This window comes from Pristiophorus japonicus, chromosome 19, assembly GCF_044704955.1.
Source record: "Pristiophorus japonicus isolate sPriJap1 chromosome 19, sPriJap1.hap1, whole genome shotgun sequence".
Lineage (NCBI taxonomy): Eukaryota > Metazoa > Chordata > Chondrichthyes > Pristiophoridae > Pristiophorus > Pristiophorus japonicus.
In genome coordinates this window covers 99,412,392-99,434,178 of record NC_091995.1, presented here as the reverse complement: position 1 = coordinate 99,434,178, position 21,787 = coordinate 99,412,392, and the positions used below count along the sequence as shown (strand labels likewise).

Genomic DNA, 21,787 nt, shown 5'->3' with positions numbered 1-21,787 from the left:
TCCAGTCTACAATATTGCGAATGTTCAGTTAAACTGGACACCGAACCAGTGAGCTCAGCTGGCAGAGATACTCTCACCGTAAGCCTCACATCAACCTCGGATGAAAGTGTGAACAGGGAGCCTCTCCATTTATTTGAAACATATATTTTGTGTTTTACTTTTGATCCATTTCTGCTGTCCTTTGGTTGCTAATGATGTAATTTCCCAGTGATCGAAACCACAATGACTGCACTAAATAGATCCCATGTATCAGTCTCGACAGACTTCCCACTTCACCCATGACTGGATTACATTTGGTTATCTCTTAACCAACACTCGACATCTGTCTACATCTGGTTCAAGAATCAGCAGCAAGAACCTCAGTCTACCGCCTGGTCCCATCCCAGACTGCGCAAGCCATCACTGTTTTTGATCATTGCTTCCATGTAAATGATGACATGATGCACAGTAAAAGCTACTCACCAACCAGAAGAAGAATCAGGATCATTGTCAGAAGAAAGTTGAGAAAGAAGAAGAAATCTCCAAGTTTCAGTTTTAAAACTAACACTGGGAAATGACTGAGATGTGGGAGTGGTTAAGAGTTGGATTTTATCATTGCACCAACGGATACACTAATGCAATCATTTCCAACACTCCCTCTTTCATCATCTGCCCCTGGCAGCAGTGGCAAAAGCTGTGCACTGTTCTACAGGATCACACAGGATAGTCGGCTCAGAAACAGGCCATTCGGCCCAACCAGTCCACTCGAGCCTCCTCCCGTCTTTCCTCATCTAAATCTATCAGCATAGCCCTCTATTCCTTTCTCCCTCATATCCTTGTCCAGCCTCCCCTTAGATACTATTCGCCTCAACACCTCCCTGTGGCAGCGAGTTCCACATTCTCACCATTCTCTGGGTAAAGAAGTTTCTCCTGAATTCCCTATTGGATTTCTGGGTGACTATCTTATATTGATGACCTCTAGTTATGCTCTTCCCCACAAGTGGAAACATTCTCTCTCTATCCATTCTATCAAAACCTTTCATCATTTTAAAGACTCTATTAGTGCTTGGTTTGCTTTTTATGGCCTTGCTAACCTGTGTTGCAACCTTTAGTGATTTGTGTATTTGTATCCGAGATCCCTTTGTTCCTCTACCCCACCCAGACTCGCCCCCTCCAAGTAATACATGACCTCCCTATTCTTCCTACCAAAATGTAATACCTCCCTTTTATCTGTGTTGAAATTCATTTGCCAATTATATGTCCATTCTGCAAGTTTATTAATGTCCTCCTGTAATGTGTTGCAGTCCTCAGTATTGACTATTCCCCCCCCTAATTTGGTGTCATCCACAAATTTAGAAATTGTGTTTTTGATTCCAAAGTCTAAACCGTTAATATAAATTGTGAACAACAGTGGTCCCGGCACTGATCCTTGTGGAACACCACTACCCACCTTTTGCCACTATGAATACTTCCTTACATGTATACTCTAACCCCCTTACAATAAAGGCAAATGCACCATTTTCCTTCCTAATTGCTTGCTGTACCTGCATGTTAACTTTCTGTAATTCGTGTATAAAGACACCCAAATCCCTCTAATAAAAAAAAGACTTGCATTTATACAGTGTCTTTAATGATGCAATGATTGTTTTATATCCGAGATCTTAAATTAATAACAGAAGATCAAATTAACCAATTAATCGAAGTTCCAGCTTGAATAGGTGTGGGTTAGGTTTAGATTTAGGTTTATGGTTAGGTTAGAGTTAGATCTAGGTTTAGGGTTAGGGTTGGGTTAGGGTTAGTGTTAGTGTTAGTGTTAGAGTTAGGGTTAGCAAAGGGGTTTAGCATTCGGGTTAGCGAAGGGGGGATGGGTTAGGGTTAAGGTTAGTGTTAGAGTCAGGTTCAAGGTTAGGGTTAGCTAAGGCCTTAGGGTTAGCGAAGGGTTAGTGTTAGGGTTTGTGTTAGGAAAGGGGTTAGGATTAGGGTTAGCGAAGGGTTTAATGTTAGTGTTCGGGTCAGGGTGAGGGTCAGTGTCAGGGTTAGGGAGTGTCAGGGTTAGGTTTAGCATTAGTGTCAGCGTTAGCGAGGGGGGAACGGGTTTAGGGTTAGGGTCAGTGTTGGTGTTGGAGTGAGGGTTAGGGTTAAGGTTAGTATTACTGTCAGCGTTAGCGAAGGGGGAACGGGTTTAGGGTTAGTGTTGGTGTTAGGGTGAGGGTTAGGGTCAGGGTTAGTGTTAGTGTCAGCGTTAGCGAAGGGGGAACGGGGTCCATGTCTCGCAGCGAGCGACCTCAGTGATCGGAAATCTCATCCACTGCATCTCCTGCATCCCATTTCCTCCCATCACATGATGTTCAGATTCAGACACACTGAAGTCAATACGAATGGTGTAGTGACAAACCCTTTTTCCAGCGGATGAATTGCTCCTGATAAATTGGCTGAGATCTGGTGTTCGACACGTCACAGAGTAACCCCGACAGAACCACTCAGCTCCTTCTTGGTATTGAAGGTATCGTTTCTTCAAACACTGTCCAACTAAAGGCCCTTTACAAGTAGATGAACCTCTGAAATTCTCCATCGCAACAGTCGCAAGTTCCCTGACCAATCCCGAGTCATGCTGATAGTTGAAGGGTTCAGTTCCGTTCTTGTTAACACAGTCAGTCAGTCCATTCTCTGACCAGATGTCAGATGATTGAGAAATCCAAGCGGTTCCGCACATCTTGGAAGAAAGTTACCCATAAAAATGCTGTTTTTCGCTATGTTCGTGTTTGGTGAGTATTGGATCGCCATTAAGAACTGTCAGTGGGTTATGGCTGAAGGCCTGGTGTTGCTGAATGGTAAAGAAGCTGAGTGTGGGGAAGGCAGGCTCGGAGTGTTGAGGGGCACCTGTTAACCCCCTCAGACCATGGAGTGAGCTTCTTCTCACATCAGCAGATTGGATGGTAGATATACCTGTCAGTAAATGGGGAGGTCACTCGCTCTCGACATTCCCATTGATTTCTGAGGGACGTTTCATTCTAGCAACAGGCAGCAATGTTTGGGCAAAGTCCTACTCCCAACAAGTGTAACAGTCAATGCCATGCACAGAACAATTGTTTAGCAACTACAGCTGTCGAGCCCAGTATGAAAAGGTGATTGGATTTTCAGTGAGAGGGAATACTCTCAGAATAACATCATACTGTTTGAGAATAGAAGCGGGGAGTTAATGTCAATGTATTTGAGGCTTCTTGTGACACTGCTAGTCCAAACGGCTGGTCGTTGAATTGTGTGAGATGATAGTTTTATGTAAAATTGGGCACAAGTAAAAACGTCGCATTTTGCATTATCCTGCAACTTAATCACAACTCAGTGAAAACATCTGTACTTTATAAACTATTGTTTGTGTCTTGGCAGAACGCTTTCTGATTTAAATTGTTCAATAATTTTCTCTTCCAGCTGATGTGGTCGGCTCCCTGCAGGCCGGAATCGCAGGTCAGTTCCGGAACCACAAAGCAGAAGCGATAGGATGAGTCAGTAGCAGCAAGAACTGATGGCTGAGATACCTTTCCCGGAGTCCGAAGTTTTAATAACAACTGTCCCGGCTCGCTTTCTGTTTCGTTTGGAGCTTGTTTATACCGCCAGTAATCCAATGCCCTGAAACTATGCCCCCTAGTTCTAGATTCCCCATAAGGGGAAACATCCTCTCTGCATCTACCCTGTCCAGTCCCCCAGAATCTTATATGTTTCAATAAGATCACCTCTCATTCCCCTAAACTTCAAGGAGCCCAACCTGCTCAACCTTTCTTCATATGACAAGCCCCTCATCTCAGGAATTAACCTCGTGGACCTTCTCTCAACTGCCTCCAATTCAAGTATATCCTTCCTTAAATACGGAGACCAAAACTGTACGCAGTACTCCAGGTGTGGTCTTACCAACGCACAATTGTGGCATGACTTCTCTGCTTTTATACTCTATCCCCCTTTCAATAAAGGCCAACATTCCATTTGCCTTCCTGATCACTTGCTGTACCTGCAGACTAACTTCTTGTGTTTCGTGCAAAAGGACCCCAGGTCCCTCTGTACTACAACATTTTGTAATCTCTCTATTTAAATAGTAATTTGCTTTTTTATTTTTCCCACCAAAGTGGATAACCTCACATTTTCCCACATTATACTCCATCTGCCAAATTTTTTGCCCACTCCCTGAGCCTATCTATATCCCTCTGTAGATTCTTTACAGCCTCCTCATAATTTGATTTCTCACCTATCTTTGTATCATCAGCAAATTTGGTTACATTACACTCGGTCCCTTCATCCGAGTCATTAATATAAATTGTAAATAGTTGAGGCCCTAGCACTGATCCCTGTGGCACCCCACTAGTTACTGTTTGCCAAACTGAAAATGATCCATTTATCCTGACTCTCTGTTTTCTGTTAGTTAGCCAATCCTCTATCCATGCTAATATATTACCCCCAACCCTGTGAGCTCTTATCTTGTGCAGTAACCTTTTGTGTGTCACCTTATCGAATGCTTTCTGGAAGTCCAAATATACCACATCTACTGGTTCTCCTTTATCCACCCTGCTCGTTTATCCTCAAAGAATTCTAGCAAATTTGTCAAACATGATTTCCCCTTTCATAAAACCATGCTGACTCTGCCTGACTGCATTTTAATTTTCTAAATGTCCTGCTACTGCTTCCTTAATAATGGACTCCAACATTTTCCCAATGACAGATGTTAGGTTAGTTAGTGGAGACCATGGAATCTGAACAGTACTCATGATTGGGAACATAGACATTTTAGGGTAGAATGAGACGATTGGAATATTATGTCCCAATGTGCTAGGTACCAGATATAATACAGTATATATTTGCATTCATAGGTTCTTGAGCTGTGGGCAACACCGACAAGCCAGTATTGAGTAACCTCACGCCCTGAGGATATTTGATTGGAGTCACATGCAGGCCAGACTAGGTATGGTAGGAGATATACTTCCCTGCAGGATTTTAGTGAAGTCGTTAAGTATTTACCATAATCCAGCACCTTGGTGAGCATCCATTAGCAGATCCACTGAAGGGTGGGATTTGATCTCTGGGTTACCAGTCCAGCCCCAGAAGCACCAGGTTACAGCACTCATTTTTTGAGCCTCTCCTTTCACAGTGTCATTATACAATCTCGTGTGCCACACTTGGCCAATGTGTATCAACTCTTGTTCCTTTCCTCGTGATCCAATGGGGCAGGCTGTTCCTGTGTGCCATCAGGACCCCCCGTCTGTTCAATGTTTTTCTGAATCCATTGCCGGATTGTACAATCACACCGAGCTGGTGCTCACAGTTATGTCTCCTGACTGGCTCCAAGGGTGAAACTCACAGCCATGGACCCGGGGCACGGTTGAGCCGTGATGCCGGGGATTCTTGACAGTCTGAGGAGCGTCCGAAAGGTGGAATCAGCGCCCGATGGGCAGAGATGGTATCCAATGGGCAGAGACGGTGTCTGATGGGCAGAGACAGCGCCCGATGGGCAGAGATAGCACCAGATGGGCAGAGATAGCGCCCGATGGGCAGAGACAGTATCCGATGGGCAGAGACAGCGTCCGATGGGTGGTACCTGTGCCCGATGGGCAGAATCAGCGCCCGATGGGCAGAGACAGTGTCCGATGGTCAGAGACAATGTCCGATGGATGGAACCAGTGCCCGATGTGCAGAATCAGTGCCCGATGGGCAGAGATAGTGCCTGATGGGCAGAGACAGCATCTGATGGGCAGAGACGGCATACAGTGGGTTGAACCAGTGCCCGATGGGCAGAGACAGTGCCTGGGCGGTGGAGGGGATGGGATATCCCACCGCTGTCCAGTCAGAGAGTTTAATCCAGGATTGGGAATGAATTCATTGAAACCAGTTCTGTTCCCACCACTAGTGAATCGGGTTCCATCCACTGCAGCGAGAATTGAATGATCTAATCTGTTTGTTTCAGGTGGATCGTCAAAACTGACACTGACCCTGGAGCCTCCATCAGGCTTTGTGATGGCCGGAGACATGGTTAGATTTACATGTACAGCTCCCGGGCCCCAAACTGCACTCACATTCCATTTGTATAAAGTTGGAAAGCAGCATGTGATAAACACATTGGAAAAGGTGTTTGAGGGCGTGTTCCAGTTCAAAGTAATGAACTACTTGGATGGAGGGAGCTACTTCTGTGTGTATGACACCGAGCGCTTTGCATCGGTAGGTTACAGTAATGATGTGAGAGTAATCGTGAGAGGTGAGTGAGATCCATGTTTCTCTCCCCTTGTTTGTGTCTCGAACCCTGCTTCTCCCGTGTGGACAGTCTCCTCCGCCCGAGACTGGATCCGAGTCTCCCTGATCAATCAGTAACTGCGGGAGGAGGTCTGCTGGAGACTTCCCACTCACTCTGCCCCCTCCTGTAACTCCTGTACATTAACATAAGAATTAAGAGCAGGAGTCGCCCATTCGACCCCTCGAGCCTGCTCCGCCATTCAATAAGATCACGGCTGATCTTCGACCTCAACTCCACTTTCCTGCACTGTCCCCATATCCCTTAATTTCCTTAATATCCACAAATCTATCGATATCTGCCTTGAATATACTCAACGACTGAGCCTCCACAGCCCTCTGGGGCAGAGAATTCCAAAGATTCACCACCCTCTGAGTGAAGAAATTCCTCCTCATCTCAGTCCTAAATGGCCAACCCCTTATCCTGAGACTGTGACCCCTGGATCTAGACACCCCAGCCGGGGGGAAACATCCTGTCATGTATTTTACATTATTATATATAACTGTATCCTAACATGCTGTACATGACTGTAATAAGATAAGACCTGTAATCACCAGCATACCTTACCACCAGGGGTGCACTTGCAAGAGACAGGTATATAAGGACAGGTCTCAGGCAAGTGCAGCATTCCAGAGCTGGAAAATAAAAGGTGCAGGTCCAGAGTGACCTTGACTTCACTACATGCCTCATGTGAATCTGTACTGAGGGGACAGGACTTTACACATCCTCCCTGCATCGACCCTGTCAAGCCCTGTAAGAATTTTGTATCTTTCAATGAGATCACCTCTCATTCTTCTAAACTCTAGAGAATATAGGTCTCGTCTACTCACTCTCTTCTCATTCTGGTATATTCCTGTACATTCCATGGTATATTCCTTTGTAAATAAGACCATTAAATACAAAAAGAAGGAAGTCATGGTAATCCTTTACAAATCTCTGGTTAGGCCTAGCTGGACAATTCTGGACACCAGACTTGGGAAAGAATGTCAAGGCCTTGCAGAGGGTGCAGAGGAGGTTCACAGGTTGACACCGGGGATGAGGGACTTCGGTTATGTGGAGAGATTGCAGAAGCTGGGATTGTTCTCCTTACAGCAGAGAAGTTTAATGGGAGACCCCACAGGGGTATTCAAAATGATGAGGGGTTTTGAAGGAGCAAGTAAGGAGAAACTTTCCTCTGGCAAATGGGTCGGTAACCAGAGGTCATAGACTTAAAATGATTGGCAAAAGAACTAGAGGGGAATGGAGGATAAATTTCTTCACACAGAGGGTGCTACCTGAAAGAGAGTGGTGCAAGCAGATTCTGTGGGAACTTTCCAAAGGTAATTGGACCTGTATTTAAAGAGGACTGATATGCAGGGTTATGGGGAAAAGGCTGGGGTGTAGGAATAAATTGGATAGATCTTTCAAAGAACTAGGGGTCACAGTCTCAGAATAAGGGGTTGGCCTTTAAGGACTGAGATGAGGAGGATGGTGAATCTTTGGAATTCTCTGCCCCAGAGGGCTGTGGAGGCTCAGTTATTGAAGATATTCAAGCCAGAGATCAATAGATTTTTTGGATATTAAGGGAATCAAGGGATATGGGTATAATGCAGGAAAGTGGAGTTGAGATAGATCAGCCATGATCTTATTGAATGGCGGAGCAGAATCGAGGGGCCGAATGGCCGACTCCTGCTCCTAATCCTTATGTTCTTAAAGAGCTGGCACAGGCACAATGAGCCGAATGGTCTTCTTTTGTGCTGTAAGGTTCTGTGATTCTATATTCCATGGTATATTCCTGTATATCCCATGGTATTTAATCTTTGGAAAGAACATCTCCAAACCCATTCTAACCGACCGTTGTTGGATATTTCACAATCAATATGAAATGATTCAAACTCATCCCAGCTTTTGTTTTCCACAATCTCTTGGTTCCAGCCCCTGCTCCAGTTCCCACACTAGCCGTGACTCCCTCATCAGGTGGTGCAGCGATAGGAGATACTGTTAGATTTACATGTACAGCTCCCGGGCCGGACCCACCTACACACTTTGTGTTGTACAAAGACACCAAGAATCCGCGACTCACACAGGCAGCAGAAAATAGTTCTGTCACATTCTTCGAGCTCAAACGTGTAACCATCTCGGATTCGGGAAGTTACTTCTGTGGCTATTGGTCCAATCAGTCTGTGTCACTGTATAGTGATCATGTGCAGGTAACTGTGACAGGTGAGTGACCTCTCTATCTTTAGCCTCCTCCACTGTTCCAACGAAGCTGAATGGAAGCGTGTATGGGCTCGACAGGCCGAACGGCCTTCTTCCGTTCTGTAACCATTCTATGATTTTATTAGAGCGTGGGCAGGTACAGCAGGAGCGGTGAGGTCGGGGCAAAGGGGTGGCATGTAGAGGGATGTGATGGGGCCCAGGAGAGGCATGAGTTCGGGTCCAGGGGCCCAGGGGCAGCACGGACCAGCCCACACTGCGATATGTGCGCACTAGGTCCGTGCAGCAGAGCAAGTCTCCAGTTGGCCACTGGACCAAGACCTCGCTCTGTCAAGCCCGTGTGGTGGCTGGTGTGCAGCGGTCACCCCACGTTAAAAAAATCCACCCACAGGCATCTTCCACCTTTCTACATGTAGTTCAGGACCTGGAATTTTAGGTCCTTCATTGGAACACCTGTGAACTTATCCTTTTTTGGTTTGGAAGCAAGTCATCCTCGCTTCGAGGGACCGCCTATGAAGAAGATGATTCTAAGCTCGAGGAACAGCACCTCATCTTTCGATCAAGCACTTTACAGCCTTCTGGACTCAACATCGAGTTCAACAATTTCAGACAGATGGCAGCCGTTGCTAATGACTCTTCTGTTGCCGTTTACACCTCCTCTGGACTCATCGTTTGTGTCTTGCTCCATTACCATCCCTTATTGTCTCGCACCATCATTCCTTTTGTCATTCATAGAAACATAGAAAATAGGTGCAGGAGTAGACCATTCGACCCTTCGAGCCTGCACCACCATTCAATAAGATCATGGCTGATCATTCAACCTCAGTACCCCTTTCCTGCTTTCTCTCCATACCCCTTGATCCCTTTGGCTGTAAGGGCCATATCTAACTCCCTTTTCTATATATCTAATGAACTGGCCTCAACAACTCTCTGCGGTAGAGAATTCCACAGGTTAACAACTCTCTGAGTGAAATCTCTTCTGCTCTCCACCCTATCCCACCTTCCCATTTGTTCTTTCCTCCCTACTCTCCCCCTTTCCCAGCCTCTGTACTTGCTTAAAATCTGTTACATATCCAACTTTTTCCAGTTCTGATGAAATCTTCGACCTGAAATGTTAACTGTTTCCCTCCACAGATTATGTCTGATCTGCTGAGTATTTTCAGCATTTCCTGTTTTAATTTCAGATTTCCAGCATCCACAGTATTTTGCTTTAGTCTTTCCAAGGTGTCAAGCTGAGTTTATCCTGTATATGTTCTCATAGAAACATAGAAACATAGAAAATAGGTGCAGGAGTAGGCCATTTGTCCCTTCGAGCCTGCACCGCCATTCAATATGATCATGGCTGATCATTCCCTCATTATCCCTTTCCTGCTTTCTCTCCATACCCCTTGATCCCTTTAGCCGTAAGGGCCATATCTAACTCCCTCTTGAATATATCCAATGAATTGGCATCAACAACTCTCTGCGGTAGAGAATTCCACAGGTCAACAACTCTCTGAGTGAAGAAGTTTCTCCTCATCTCAGTCCTAAATGGCCTATCCCTTATCCTAAGACTGTGTCCCCTGGTTCTGGACTTCCCCAACATCGGGAATATTCTTCCCGCATCTAACCGAAGTATTCACTAAGGAGGACACAAACAACCTTCCGGATATAAAAGGGGTCAGAGGGGTTAGTAAGGAGGAGGAACTAAGGGAAATCTTTATTAGTCGGGAAATTGTGTTGGGGAAATTGATGGGATTGAAGGCCGATAAATCTCCAGGGCCTGATGGACTGCATCCCAGAGTACTTAAGGAGGTGGCCTTGGAAATAGCAGACGCATTGACAGTCATTTTCCAACATTCCATTGACTCTGGATCAGTTCCTATCGAGTGGAGGGTAGCCAATGTAACCCCACTTTTTAAAAAAGGAGGGAGAGAGAAAACAGGGAATTATAGACTGGTCAGCCTGACCTCAGTAGTGGGTAAAATGATGGAATCAATTATTAAGGATGTCATAGCAGCGCATTTGGAAAGAGGTGACATGATAGGTCCAAGTCAGCATGGATTTGTGAAAGGGAAATCATGCTTGACAAATCTTCTAGAATTTTTTGAGGATGTTTCCAGTAGAGTGGACAAGGGAGAACCAGTTGATGTGGTATATTTGGACTTTCAGAAGGCTTTAGACAAGGTCCCACACAAGAGATTAATGTGCAAAGTTAAAGCACATGGGATTGGGGGTAGTGTGCTGACATGGATTGAGAACTGGTTGTCAGACAGGAAGCAAAGAGTAGGAGTATATGGGGACTTTTCAGAATGGCAGGCAGTGACTAGTGGGGTACCGCAAGGTTCTGTGCTGGGGCCCCAGCTGTTTACATTGTACATTAATGATTTAGACGAGGGGATTAAATGTAGTATCTCCAAATTTGCGGATGACACTAAGTTGGGTGGCAGTGTGAGCTGCGAGGAGGATGCTATGAGGCTGCAGAGTGACTTGGATAGGTTAGGTGAGTGGGCAAATGCATGGCAGATGAAGTATAATGTGGATAAATGTGAGGTTATCCACTTTGGTGGTAAAAACAGAGAGACAGACTATTATCTGAATGGTGACAGCTTAGGAAAAGGGGAGGTTCAACGAGACCTGGGTGTCATGGTACATCAGTCATTGAAGGTTGGCATGCAGGTGCAGCAGGCGGTTAAGAAAGCAAATGGCATGTTGGCCTTCATAGCAAGGGGATTTGAGTACAGGGGCAGGGAGGTGTTGCTACAGTTGTACAGGGCATTGGTGAGGCCACACCTGGAGTATTGTGTACAGTTTTGGTCTCCTAACCTGAGGAAGGACATTCTTGCTATTGAGGGAGTGCAGCGAAGGTTCACCAGACTGATTCCCGGAATGGCGGGACTGACCTATCATAGAATGGCGGGACTGACCTATCAAGAAAGACTGGATCAACTGGGCTTGTATTCACTGGAGTTCAGAAGAATGAGAGGGGACCTCATAGAAACATATAAAATTCTGACGGGGTTAGACAGGTTAGATGCAGGAAGAATGTTCCCAATGTTGGGGAAGTCCAGAACCAGGGGTCACAGTCTAAGGATAAGGGGTAAGCCATTTAGGACCGAGATGCGGAGGAACTTCTTCACCCAGAGAGTGGTGAACCTGTGGAATTCTCTACCACAGAAAGTTGTTGAGGCCAATTCACTAAATATATTCAAAAAGGAGTTAGATGAGGTCCTTACTGCTAGGGGGATCAAGGGGTATGGCGAGAAAGCAGGAATGGGGTACTGAAGTTGAATGTTCAGCCATGAACTCATTGAATGGCGGTGCAGGCTAGAAGGGCCGAATGGCCTACTCCTGCACCTATTTTCTATGTTTCTATGTTTCTATGAATGGCGGTGCAGGCTAGAAGGGCCGAATGGCCTACTCCTGCACCTATTTTCTATGTTTCTATGTTTCTAACCTGTCCAGTCCCGTCAGAATCTTATACGTATCTATGAGATCCCCTCTCATTCTTCTAAACTCCAGTGAATAAAGGCCCAGTTAATCCAGTCTCTCCTCATATGACAGTCCAGCCATCCCTGGAATCAGTCTGGTGAACCTTTGCTGTACTCCCTCAATAGCAAGAGCGTCCTTCCTCAGATTAGGAGACCAAAACTGTACACAATATTCCAGGTGAGGCCTCACCAAGGCCCTGTACAACTACAGTAAGACCTCCCTGTTCCTATACTCAAATCCCCTAGCTATGAAGGCCAACATACCATTTGCCTTCTTCACCGCCTGCTGTACCTGCATGCCCACTTTCAGTGACTGATGAACCATGACACCCAGGTCTCGTTGCACCTCCCCTTTTCCTAATCTGCTGCCATCCAGATAATATTCTGCCTTCGTGTTTTTGCCCCCAAAATGGATAACCTCACATTTATCCACATTATACTGCATCTGCCATGCATTTGCCCATTCACCTAACCTGTCCAAGTCACCCTGCAGCCTCTTAGCGTCCTCCTCACAGCTCACACCGTCACCCAGCTTAGTGTCATCAGCAAACTTGGAGATATTACATTCAATTCCTTCATCTAAATCATTGATGTATATTGTAAAGAGCTGGGATCCCAGCACTGAGCCCTGCGGCATTCCACTAGTCACTGCCTGCCATTCTGAAAACGACCCGTTTATCCCGATTCTCTGCCTCCTGTCTGCCAACCAGTTCTCTATCCACGTCAGTACATTATCCCCAATACCATGTGCTTTGATTTTGCACACCAATCTCTTGTGCGGGACCTTGTCAAAAGCCTTTTGAAAGTCCAAATACACCACATCCACTGGTTCTCCCTTGTCCACTCTGCTAGTTACATCCTCAAAAAATTCTAGAAGATTTGTCAAGCATGATTTCCCTTTTATAAATCCATGGTGACTTGGTCCGATCCTGTCACTGCTTTCCAAATGCACTGCTATTTCATCCTTAATAATTGATTCCAACATTTTCCCCACCTCTGAATCATCATCATCATCAAAGGTAGTCCCTCGGAATTGAGGAAGACTTGCTTCCACTCCTAAAGTGAGTCCTTTGGTGGCTGAACAGTCCAATACGAGAACCACAGACTCTGTCACGGGTGGGACAGACAATCGTCGGGGAAAGGGGGAATGGGACTGATTTACCGCACGCTCCTTCCACTGCCTGCGCCTGACCTCTTCACGCTCGCGGCGTTGAGATTCGAAGGGCTCAACGCCCTCCTGGATGCACTTTCTTCACCTCGGGCGGTCTTCGGCCAAGGACTCCCAGGTGTCATTGGTGATGTCGCACTTTACCAGGGAGGCTTTGAGGATGTCCTTGTAACATTTCCGCTGCCCACTTTTGGCTCGTTTGCCGTGAAGGAGCTCCGCATAGAGCAATTGCTTAGAGAGTCTCGTGTCTGGCATGCGGACAACGTGGCCTGCCCAGCGCAGCTGATCGAGTGTGGCCAGTGCTTCAATGCTGGGGATGTTAGCCTGGGTGAGGACACTGATGTTGGTGCATCTGTCCTCCCAGGGGATTTGCAGGATCTTGCAGAGACATCGTTGGTGATATATCTCCAGCGACTTGAGGTAGGCAAAGCCATAAAACAGTTCAAGAATAAAAATGAGGGAGCGGATGGAATCCCTGCTGAGGCGCTAAAGTATGGCGGAGAGGCACTGTTGGCGCGGATACGTGACCTCATCTTTCATATCTGGAGGGAGGAGAGCATGCCGGGAGATCTCAGAGATGCAGTGATCGTGACCATCTTTAAAAAAAGGGGACAAGTCCGACTGAGACAACTACAGGGGAATCTCCCTGCTATCAGCCACTGGGAAGGTTATCGCTACAGTCCTCCTCAACCGTCTTCTCCCTGTGGCCGAGGAGCTCCTCCCGGTATCACAACGCAGATTTCGTCCCCTACGGGGCACAACACACATGATCTTTGCAGCGCGACTGCAAGAAAAATGCAGGGAGCAGCCCTTACACATGGCCTTCTTCGATCTTACAAAGGCCTTTGACACCGTCAACCGCGAGGGTCTATGGAGCGTCCTCCTCAGTTTCGGATGCCCCCAAAAGTTTGTCAACATCCTTCGCCTGCTTCACGATGACATGCAGGCTGTGATCCTTACCAACGGATCCATTACAGACCCAATCCACGTCTGGACCGGGGTCAAACAGGGCTGCGTTATCGCTCCAACCCTCTTCTCAATCTTCCTCGCCGCCATGCTCCACCTCACAATCCACAAGCTCCCCGCTGGAGTGGAACTAAACTACAGAACCAGTGGGAAGCTGTTTAACCTACGCTGCCTCCAGGCCAGGTCCAAGTTCACCCTAACCTCTGTCGTTGAGCTACAGTACGCGGACGATGCCTGCGTCTGTGCACATTCTGCGGCTGAACTCCAGGATATAGTCAATGTATTCACTGAGGCATATGAAAGCATGGGCCTTATGCTTAACATCCATAAGACAAAGGTCCTCCACCAGCCTGTCACCGCCGCACAGCATTGCCCTCCAATCATCAAGATTCACGGCGCGACCCTCGACAACGTGGACCATTTCCCCTATCTCGGGAGCCTCTTATCAACAAAGGCAGACATTGATGCGGAGATTCAACATCGCCTCCAGTGCGCCAGTGCAGCCTTTGGCCATCTGAGGAAAAGAGTGTTTGAAGACCAGGCCCTCAAATCTACCACCAAACTCAAGCTCAGGGATGTAGTAATACCCGCCCTCCTGTATGGATCTGAGGCGTGGACAATATATAGAAGGCACCTCAGTCGCTGGAGATATATCTCCAACGATGTCGCTGCAAGATCCTGCAAATCCCCTGGGAGGACAGGCGCACGAACATCAGTGTCCTCATCCAGGCTAACATCCCCAGTATTGAAGCACTGACCACACTCGATCAGCTTCGCTGGGTAGGCCACATAGTTCGCATGCCAGATACGAGACTCCCTAAGCAAATGCTTTATGCGGAGCTCCTTCATGGTAAACAAGCCAAAGGTGGGCAGCGGAAACGTTATAATGACACCCTCAAAGCCTCCCTGGTAAAGTGCGACATCATCACTGACACCTGGGAGACCCTGGCCGAAGACCACCTGATCTTTTCGAGTCTCAACGCAAAGAGTGTGAAGAGGTCAAGTGCAGACAGCAGAAGGAGCACGCGGCAAACCAGCCCCACCCACCCCTTCCCTCGACGAATGTACCAGGGTCTGTGGCTCTCGTATTGGAATATTCAGCTACCAAAGAACTCACTTTGGGAAAGGAAACAAGTCTTCCTCGATTCTGAGGGACTGTCTATGACTTCTGTACAGCGTCCATGCCTCTGAGCCATACAGGAGGGCGGGTATTACTACAGCCCTGTAGACCATGAGCTTGGTGGTAGATTTGAGGGCCTGATCTTCGAGCACGCTTTTCCTCAGGTAGCCGAAGGCTGCACTGGTGCACTGAATCTCCGCATCAATGTCTGCCTTTGTTGCTAAAAGGCTCCCGAGATATGGGAAGTGGTCCACATTGTTGAGGGCCGCTCCGTGGATCTTGATGACTGGGGGGCAGTGCTATGTGGCGGGAACACTTCTGAATGGTGGACTTATGGGACGGCAGTCCCTTCCATTTGCTCAACTGCCTGCTTAATAAACTGATGAGTTTGCTACAATCTCCGAAATACCAGATTTTAAATGATAAAACTGCCCACAATGCACTGCTAATTTGGCAGCGTCCCTGTGAGAGTCAGAATGTTACCTTGTCAGGGATTTGGAAATGTGCTGGGCGGCTGTTATGAGGATTTGGTAAAAGATCCTTTGGGTTGAGAAAAAGAGATGGAATTAATCTCTGACACCCCGAGCCTGGGAGAGCCTGACTCCGATCCCTCAGAAGTGAAATATTTCACACTAGTGAGTAAAAAAAATCCCTATTCTTCGATTTTTTAAACAGGTGCAGAGGCCCGCTTTATTGTTCTTGTCAGTTTTTGTTAGCGATTACAAACAAGCGGGGAATGGGTTTCTGCAAAGCAACTCTTGCATTTCGATAGCATCTTTCACGATCTGAGGATATCCCAATGCACTTTACAGCCAATGAAGTACTTTTCAAATGTAGTCGCTGTTGTCAATGTAACCATTTTTAGACTACAGTTAGTGTTTGCTCAAGTACGCAGATGGCACCTGTGTCTGTGCACATTCAGAGGCTGAACTCCAGGACATAGTCGACGTATTTACTGAGGCGTACGAGAGCATGGGCCTTACGCTAAACATCCGTAAGACAAAAGTCCTCCACCAGCCTGTCCTCACGGCACAGCACTGCCCCCCCCCCCCTCCCCCGTCATAAAGATCCACGGCACGGCACGGCCCTGAACAACGTGGACCACTTCTCATACCTTGGGAGTCTCTTATCAACAAGAGCAGACATTGATGAGGAGATTCAAAACCGCTCCAGTGGGCCAGCGCAGCCTTCGGCCGCCTGAGGAAAAGTGTGTTTGAAGACCAGGCCCTCAAATCTACCACCAAGCTCATGGTCTACAGGGCTGTAGTAATACCTCCCTCCTGTATGGCTCAGAGACACGGACCATGTACAGTAGACACCTCAAGTTGCTGGAGAAATACCACCAACGATGTCTCCGCAAGATCCTACAAATCCCCTGGGAGGACAGACGCACCAACGTTAGCGTCCTCGACCAGGCCAACATCCCCAGCATTGAAGCACTGACCACACTCGATCAGCTCCACTGGGCAGGCCACAATGTCCGCATGCCAGACACGAGATTCCCAAAGCAAGCGCTCTACTCAGAACTCCTTCACGGCAAACGAGCCCCAGGTGGGCAGAGGAAACGTTACAAGGACACTCTCAAAGCCTCCCTGATAAAGAGCAACATCCCCACTGACACCTGGGAGTCCCTGGCCAAAGACCGCCCTAAGGGGAGGAAGTGCATCTGGGAGGGCGCTGAGCACCTCGAGTCTCGTCGCCGAGAGCATGCAGAAACCAAGCGCAGGCAGCAGAAGGAGCGTGCGGCAAACCAGTCCCACCCTCCCCTTCCCTCAACCACTGTCTGTCCCACCTGTGACAGGGACTGTGGTTCTCGTATCGGACTGTTCAGCCACCTAAGGACTCATTTTAAGAGTGGAAGCAAGTTTTCCTCGATTCCGAGGGGCTGCCTATGATGATGATGATGATAACTTGATTCTGCCCATTGTTAATGTGTCGCGACCTTGGTGTTATATTTGACACTGAAATGAGCTTTTGATGACACAGCCGCAGTATAACTAAGACTGCTATTTCCACCTCCATAACATCGCCCGTCTCCGCCCTTGCCTCAGCTCATCCGCTGCTGAAACCCTCATCCATGCCTTTGTTACCTCTAGATTCGACTATTCCAACGCACTCCTGGCTGGCCTCCCACATTCTATCTTACGTAAACTACAGGTGATCCAAAACTCGGCTACCCCATGTCCTAACTCGCACCAAGTCCCGCTCACCCATCACCCCTGTGCTCGCTGCCCCGTGTCCTAACTCGCACCGAGTCCCACTCACCCATCACACCCTGTGCTCACTGCCCTGTGTCCTAACTCGCACCAAGTCCCGCTCACCCATCACCCCCTGTGCTCGCTGCCCCGTGTCCTAACTCGCACCGAGTCCCACTCACCCATCACCCCCCTGTGCTCGCTGCCCCGTGTCCTAACTCGCACCAAGTCCCGCTCACCCATCACCCCTGTGCTCGCTGCCCCATGTCCTAACTCGCACCGAGTCCCGCTCACCCATCACCCACTGTGCTCGCTGCCCCGTGTCCTAACTCGCACCAAGTCCCGCTCACCCATCACCCACTGTGCTCGCTGCCCCGTGTCCTAACTCGCACCGAGTCCCACTCACCCATCACCCCCCGTGCTCGCTGACCTACATTGGCTCCTGGTTAAGCAACGCCTCGATTTCAAAATTCTCATCCTTATTTTCAAATCCCTCTACGGCCTCACCACTTCCCTATCTCTGTAACCTCCTCCAGCCCCAAAACCCCCCGAGATCTCTGCCCTCCTCTAATTCTGCCCTCCTGAGCATCCTTGATTATAATCGCTCCACCATTGGTGGCCGTGCCTTCTGTTGCCTGGGCCCCAAGCTCTGGAACTCCCTCCATAAACCTCTCCGCCTCTCTGCCCTCCTTTAAGATCCTCCTTAAAACCTACCTCTTTGACCAAGCTTTTGGTCACCTGCCCTAATTTCTCCTTATGCTGCTCGGTGTCAAATTGTTTTATTGCATAACACTCCTGTGAAGGATCTTGGGACGTTTCACCACGTTAAAGGCGCTATATAAATACAAGTTGTTGTTGTTGTTAGGTCGGCTCAGCTGCAGCAATCTTGTCTGTTTGTTCGAAGCGTCTATCCCCTGGAGTGACCCTGCACTCTGGTACTGAGGGAGTGCTGTCACTTGGATCAAACATTAAACTAGGGTCTGGACAGTCTCTTCCGGTGCTCGAAATGGGCCTGAAAGAGGAGCAGGGAGCTCTCTGATATGCTCCAACATCACCAAATATAGCTTTACTGTCACTCATCTTACTGGCCGTCTGTGGGATCTCACTATGTACCTAACAATGACTACACGACAAAAACAACTTGTTGTTTGTAAATGGGTTCAGGGTGTTCCTCAGTGGCTGGAGAAACGGAAACATGTCCGTTCGTTTTGCTGTCATATGTTTGAAATTACAGGAATCTCGAACCAACCCACGCACATAGAAACATAGAAAATAGGTGCAGGAGTAGGACATTCGGCCCTTTGAGTCTGCACCACCATTCAATAAGATCATGGCTGATCATTCCCTCCGTACCCCTTTCCTGCTTTCTCTCCATACCCCTTGATCCCTTTAGCCATAATGGCCATATCTAACTCCCTCTTGAATACATCCAACTGACCTCAACAACTCTCTGCGGCAGGGAAATCCACAGGTTAACAACTCTCTTGAGTGAAGAAGTTTCTCTTCATCTCAGTCCTAAATGGCTTACCCCTTATCCTTAGACTGTGAGCCCTGGTTCTGGACTTCCCCAACATCGGGAACATTCTTCCTGCATCTAATCTGTCCAGTCCCGTCAGAATTTTATATGTTTCTATGAGATCCCCTCTCATCCTTCTAAACTCCAGTGAATACAAGCCTAGTCGATCCAGTCTCTCCTCATATATCAGTCCTGCCATCCTGGGAATCAGTCTGGTGAACCTTCGCTGCACTCCCTCAATAGCAAGAACATCCTTCCTCAGATTAGGAGACCAAAACTGAACACAATATTCCAGGTGAGGCCTCACCAAGGCCCTGTACAACTGCAGTAAGACCTCCCTGTTCCTATACTCAAATTCCCTAGATATGAATGCCAACAGACCATTTGCCTTCCTCACCGCCTGCTGTACCTGCATGCCAACCTTCAATGACTGATGAACCATGACACCCAGGTCTCGTTGCACCTCCCCTTTTCCTAATCTGCCGCCATTCAGATAATACTCTGCCTTCGTGTTTTTGCCCCCAAAGTGGATAACCTCACATTTATCCACATTATACTGCATCTGCCATGCATTTGCCCACTCACTTGACCTGTCCAAGTCACCCTGCAGCCTCTTAGCGTCCTCCTCACAGCTCACACTGCCACCCAACTTAGTGTCACCTGCAAACTTGGAGATATTACACTCAATTCCTTCATCCAAATCATTAATGTATGTTGTAAATAGCTGGGGTCCCAGCACTGAGCCCTGCAGCACTCCACTAGTCACTGCCTGCCATTCTGAAAAGGATCCATTTATCCCGACTCTCTGCTTCCTGTCTGTCAACCAGTTCTCTATCCATGTCAGTACATTACTCCCAATACCATGTGCTTTAATTTTGCACACCACTCTCTTGTGTGGGACCTTGTCAAAAGCCTTTTGAAAATCCAAATACACTATATCCATGGGTTCTCCCTTGTCCACTCTACTGGAAACATCCTCAAAAAATTCCAGAAGATTTTTCAAGCATGATTTCCCTTTCATAAATCCATGCTGACTTGGATCGATCCTGTCACTGCTTTCCAAATGCGCTGCTATTTCATCCTTAATAATAGATTCCAACATTTTCCCCACTACTGATGTCAGGCTAACCGGTCTATAATTACTCGTTTTCTCTCTCCCTTCTTTTTTAAAAAGTGCTGTTACATTAGCTGCCCTCCAGTCCATAGGAACTAATCCAGAGAAAATGATCACCAATGCATCCACTATTTCTAAAACCACTTCCTTAAGTACTCTGAGATGCAGCCTATCAGGCCCTGGGGATTTATCAGCCTTCAATCCCATCAATTTCCCTAACACATCTCATTCGAGGTGAAATAATTTCAGACCGCGAGCATTTTATCGGGATCTTGCTGCCTTGACCTGAATGCTAATCACGCCCTCTTTTCTCGCATTAGGATTGGTGTGGCCCACGGCTGTGGGGTTCCGTTTGGGGGTTGTGTTCCTGCTCCACCTGGTGGTGGTGTCTGTGTGGTGCTGGCGGCTTGGCGATGTTGACGGCTAGGAGAGATACTGCACAGAAATGCAGATCAATGTCCCTACATCAAGTGAACAGGATTAACTTGAAATTGGGTGTAACATGAAAAAAAACCTCAGCATTAAACCTCTTTGTATGATTCTTACTCTGCTGGCAATTGACAAGTTAATACCAAGTGGCAGTAATATAACCAAAACCTTGTTAGAAAACAAGTTAATTCTTTGCAAGGTTTGTTCACAGTAATGAGGCTAATCATTTCGCTAAACAAGACTGTTTGTGTGTTGACCTTTAGTGTTGACATTCTGTCCTTCATTCACGGAGCCGAGAGACTGGCTACAGCTAACAATCTCCTAAAAGGAAGAGATGGATGTTTGATCTGTATATTTCACAGCAATACCTAATGCTAGAACCTTGTCAATAACATCTTGAACACAACTGCTAACTTGCTCATAACCAGGAAGATAAGAACGTAGTACCAGTTGTGAAATTATGAATCAAACCCTGAACAAGATGAGAAACTGTAATACAAGTTCTGGTTGTGCCTCTGATGATCCACACTGCTGACTGATAATATAAAATCAAGTACTTGTCATGATTCGCAATGCTTAACCATGCCATGTAATTAGTTGTGTTATTTTAGATGGTTTTAAATAAAATTATGTTAGCAACTACATCTTTGTACCTTCCTTCATCTGTGACAACTGGGAAATAAGAGGATTACAGTTCATTCAGTATCTACCAGCTTATAGTTCAAAGAGTGTTGGGTTGTCTGTGATTAGTATCATTTGGATTGCGTTAGGTGAAAGGGTCCAAAATCAAGCTAATTTAGTTATCTTATGAACATTAGACATGAATGGTAGATTGCAGTCTAGTTTATCTGTGCATGACTTCAATAAGACTTCGATTTATACAGAGTCTTTCACGACCACTGGCCGTCTCAAAGTGCTTTACAGCCAATGAAGTACTTTTGGAGTGTAGTCACTGTTGTAATGTGGGAAACGCGGCAGTCAATTTGCGCACAGCAAGCTCCCACACACAGCAATGTGATAATGACCCAGATAATCTGTTTTAGTGATGTTGATGGAGGGATAAATATTGGCCCCAGGACACCGGGGAGAACTCCCCTGCTCTTCTTCAAAATAGTGCCATGAGATCTTTTACATCCATCTGAGAGAGCAGACGGTTTAACGTCTCATCTTAAAGACGCCCCTCCGACAGTGCGGTGCTCCCTCAGTACTCCCCCTCCGACAGTGCGGCGCTCCCTCAGTACTGCCCCTCCGACAGTGCGGCACTCCCTCAGTACTGCCCCTCCGACAGTGCGGCACTCCCTCAGTACTGCCCCTCCGACAGTGCGGGGCTCCCTCAGTACTGCCCCTCCGACAGTGCAGCACTCCC

General features: G+C 47.3%; 2 protein-coding genes across 4 annotated transcripts in view; one reads left to right on the top strand and one right to left on the bottom strand.

The window, feature by feature from the left end:
- Positions 1–527, bottom strand: part of LOC139230107 (uncharacterized) — a 38,210-nt gene extending 37,683 nt beyond the window's left edge. For 2 of the 3 annotated variants that reach the window (XM_070861943.1, XM_070861942.1), the window contains exon 1: positions 463–494. The gene's annotated coding sequence lies outside the window, so the exon portion shown is untranslated. Of the gene's footprint in view, positions 1–462 lie in introns of all 3 variants that reach the window. The other variant, XM_070861944.1, reaches the window with a different exon arrangement.
- A 2,138-nt stretch (positions 528–2,665) lies between these two features.
- LOC139230106 (Fc receptor-like protein 1) lies at positions 2,666–21,028 on the top strand. The gene is made up of 5 exons (XM_070861941.1): positions 2,666–2,744; positions 3,409–3,444; positions 5,927–6,214; positions 8,162–8,449; positions 20,313–21,028. Exons 1-5 carry the CDS (start codon positions 2,717–2,719, stop codon positions 20,417–20,419), a joined length of 747 nt encoding a protein of 248 aa, XP_070718042.1. The 5' UTR covers positions 2,666–2,716; the 3' UTR covers positions 20,420–21,028.
- The last annotated feature ends 759 nt before the right edge of the window (positions 21,029–21,787 follow it).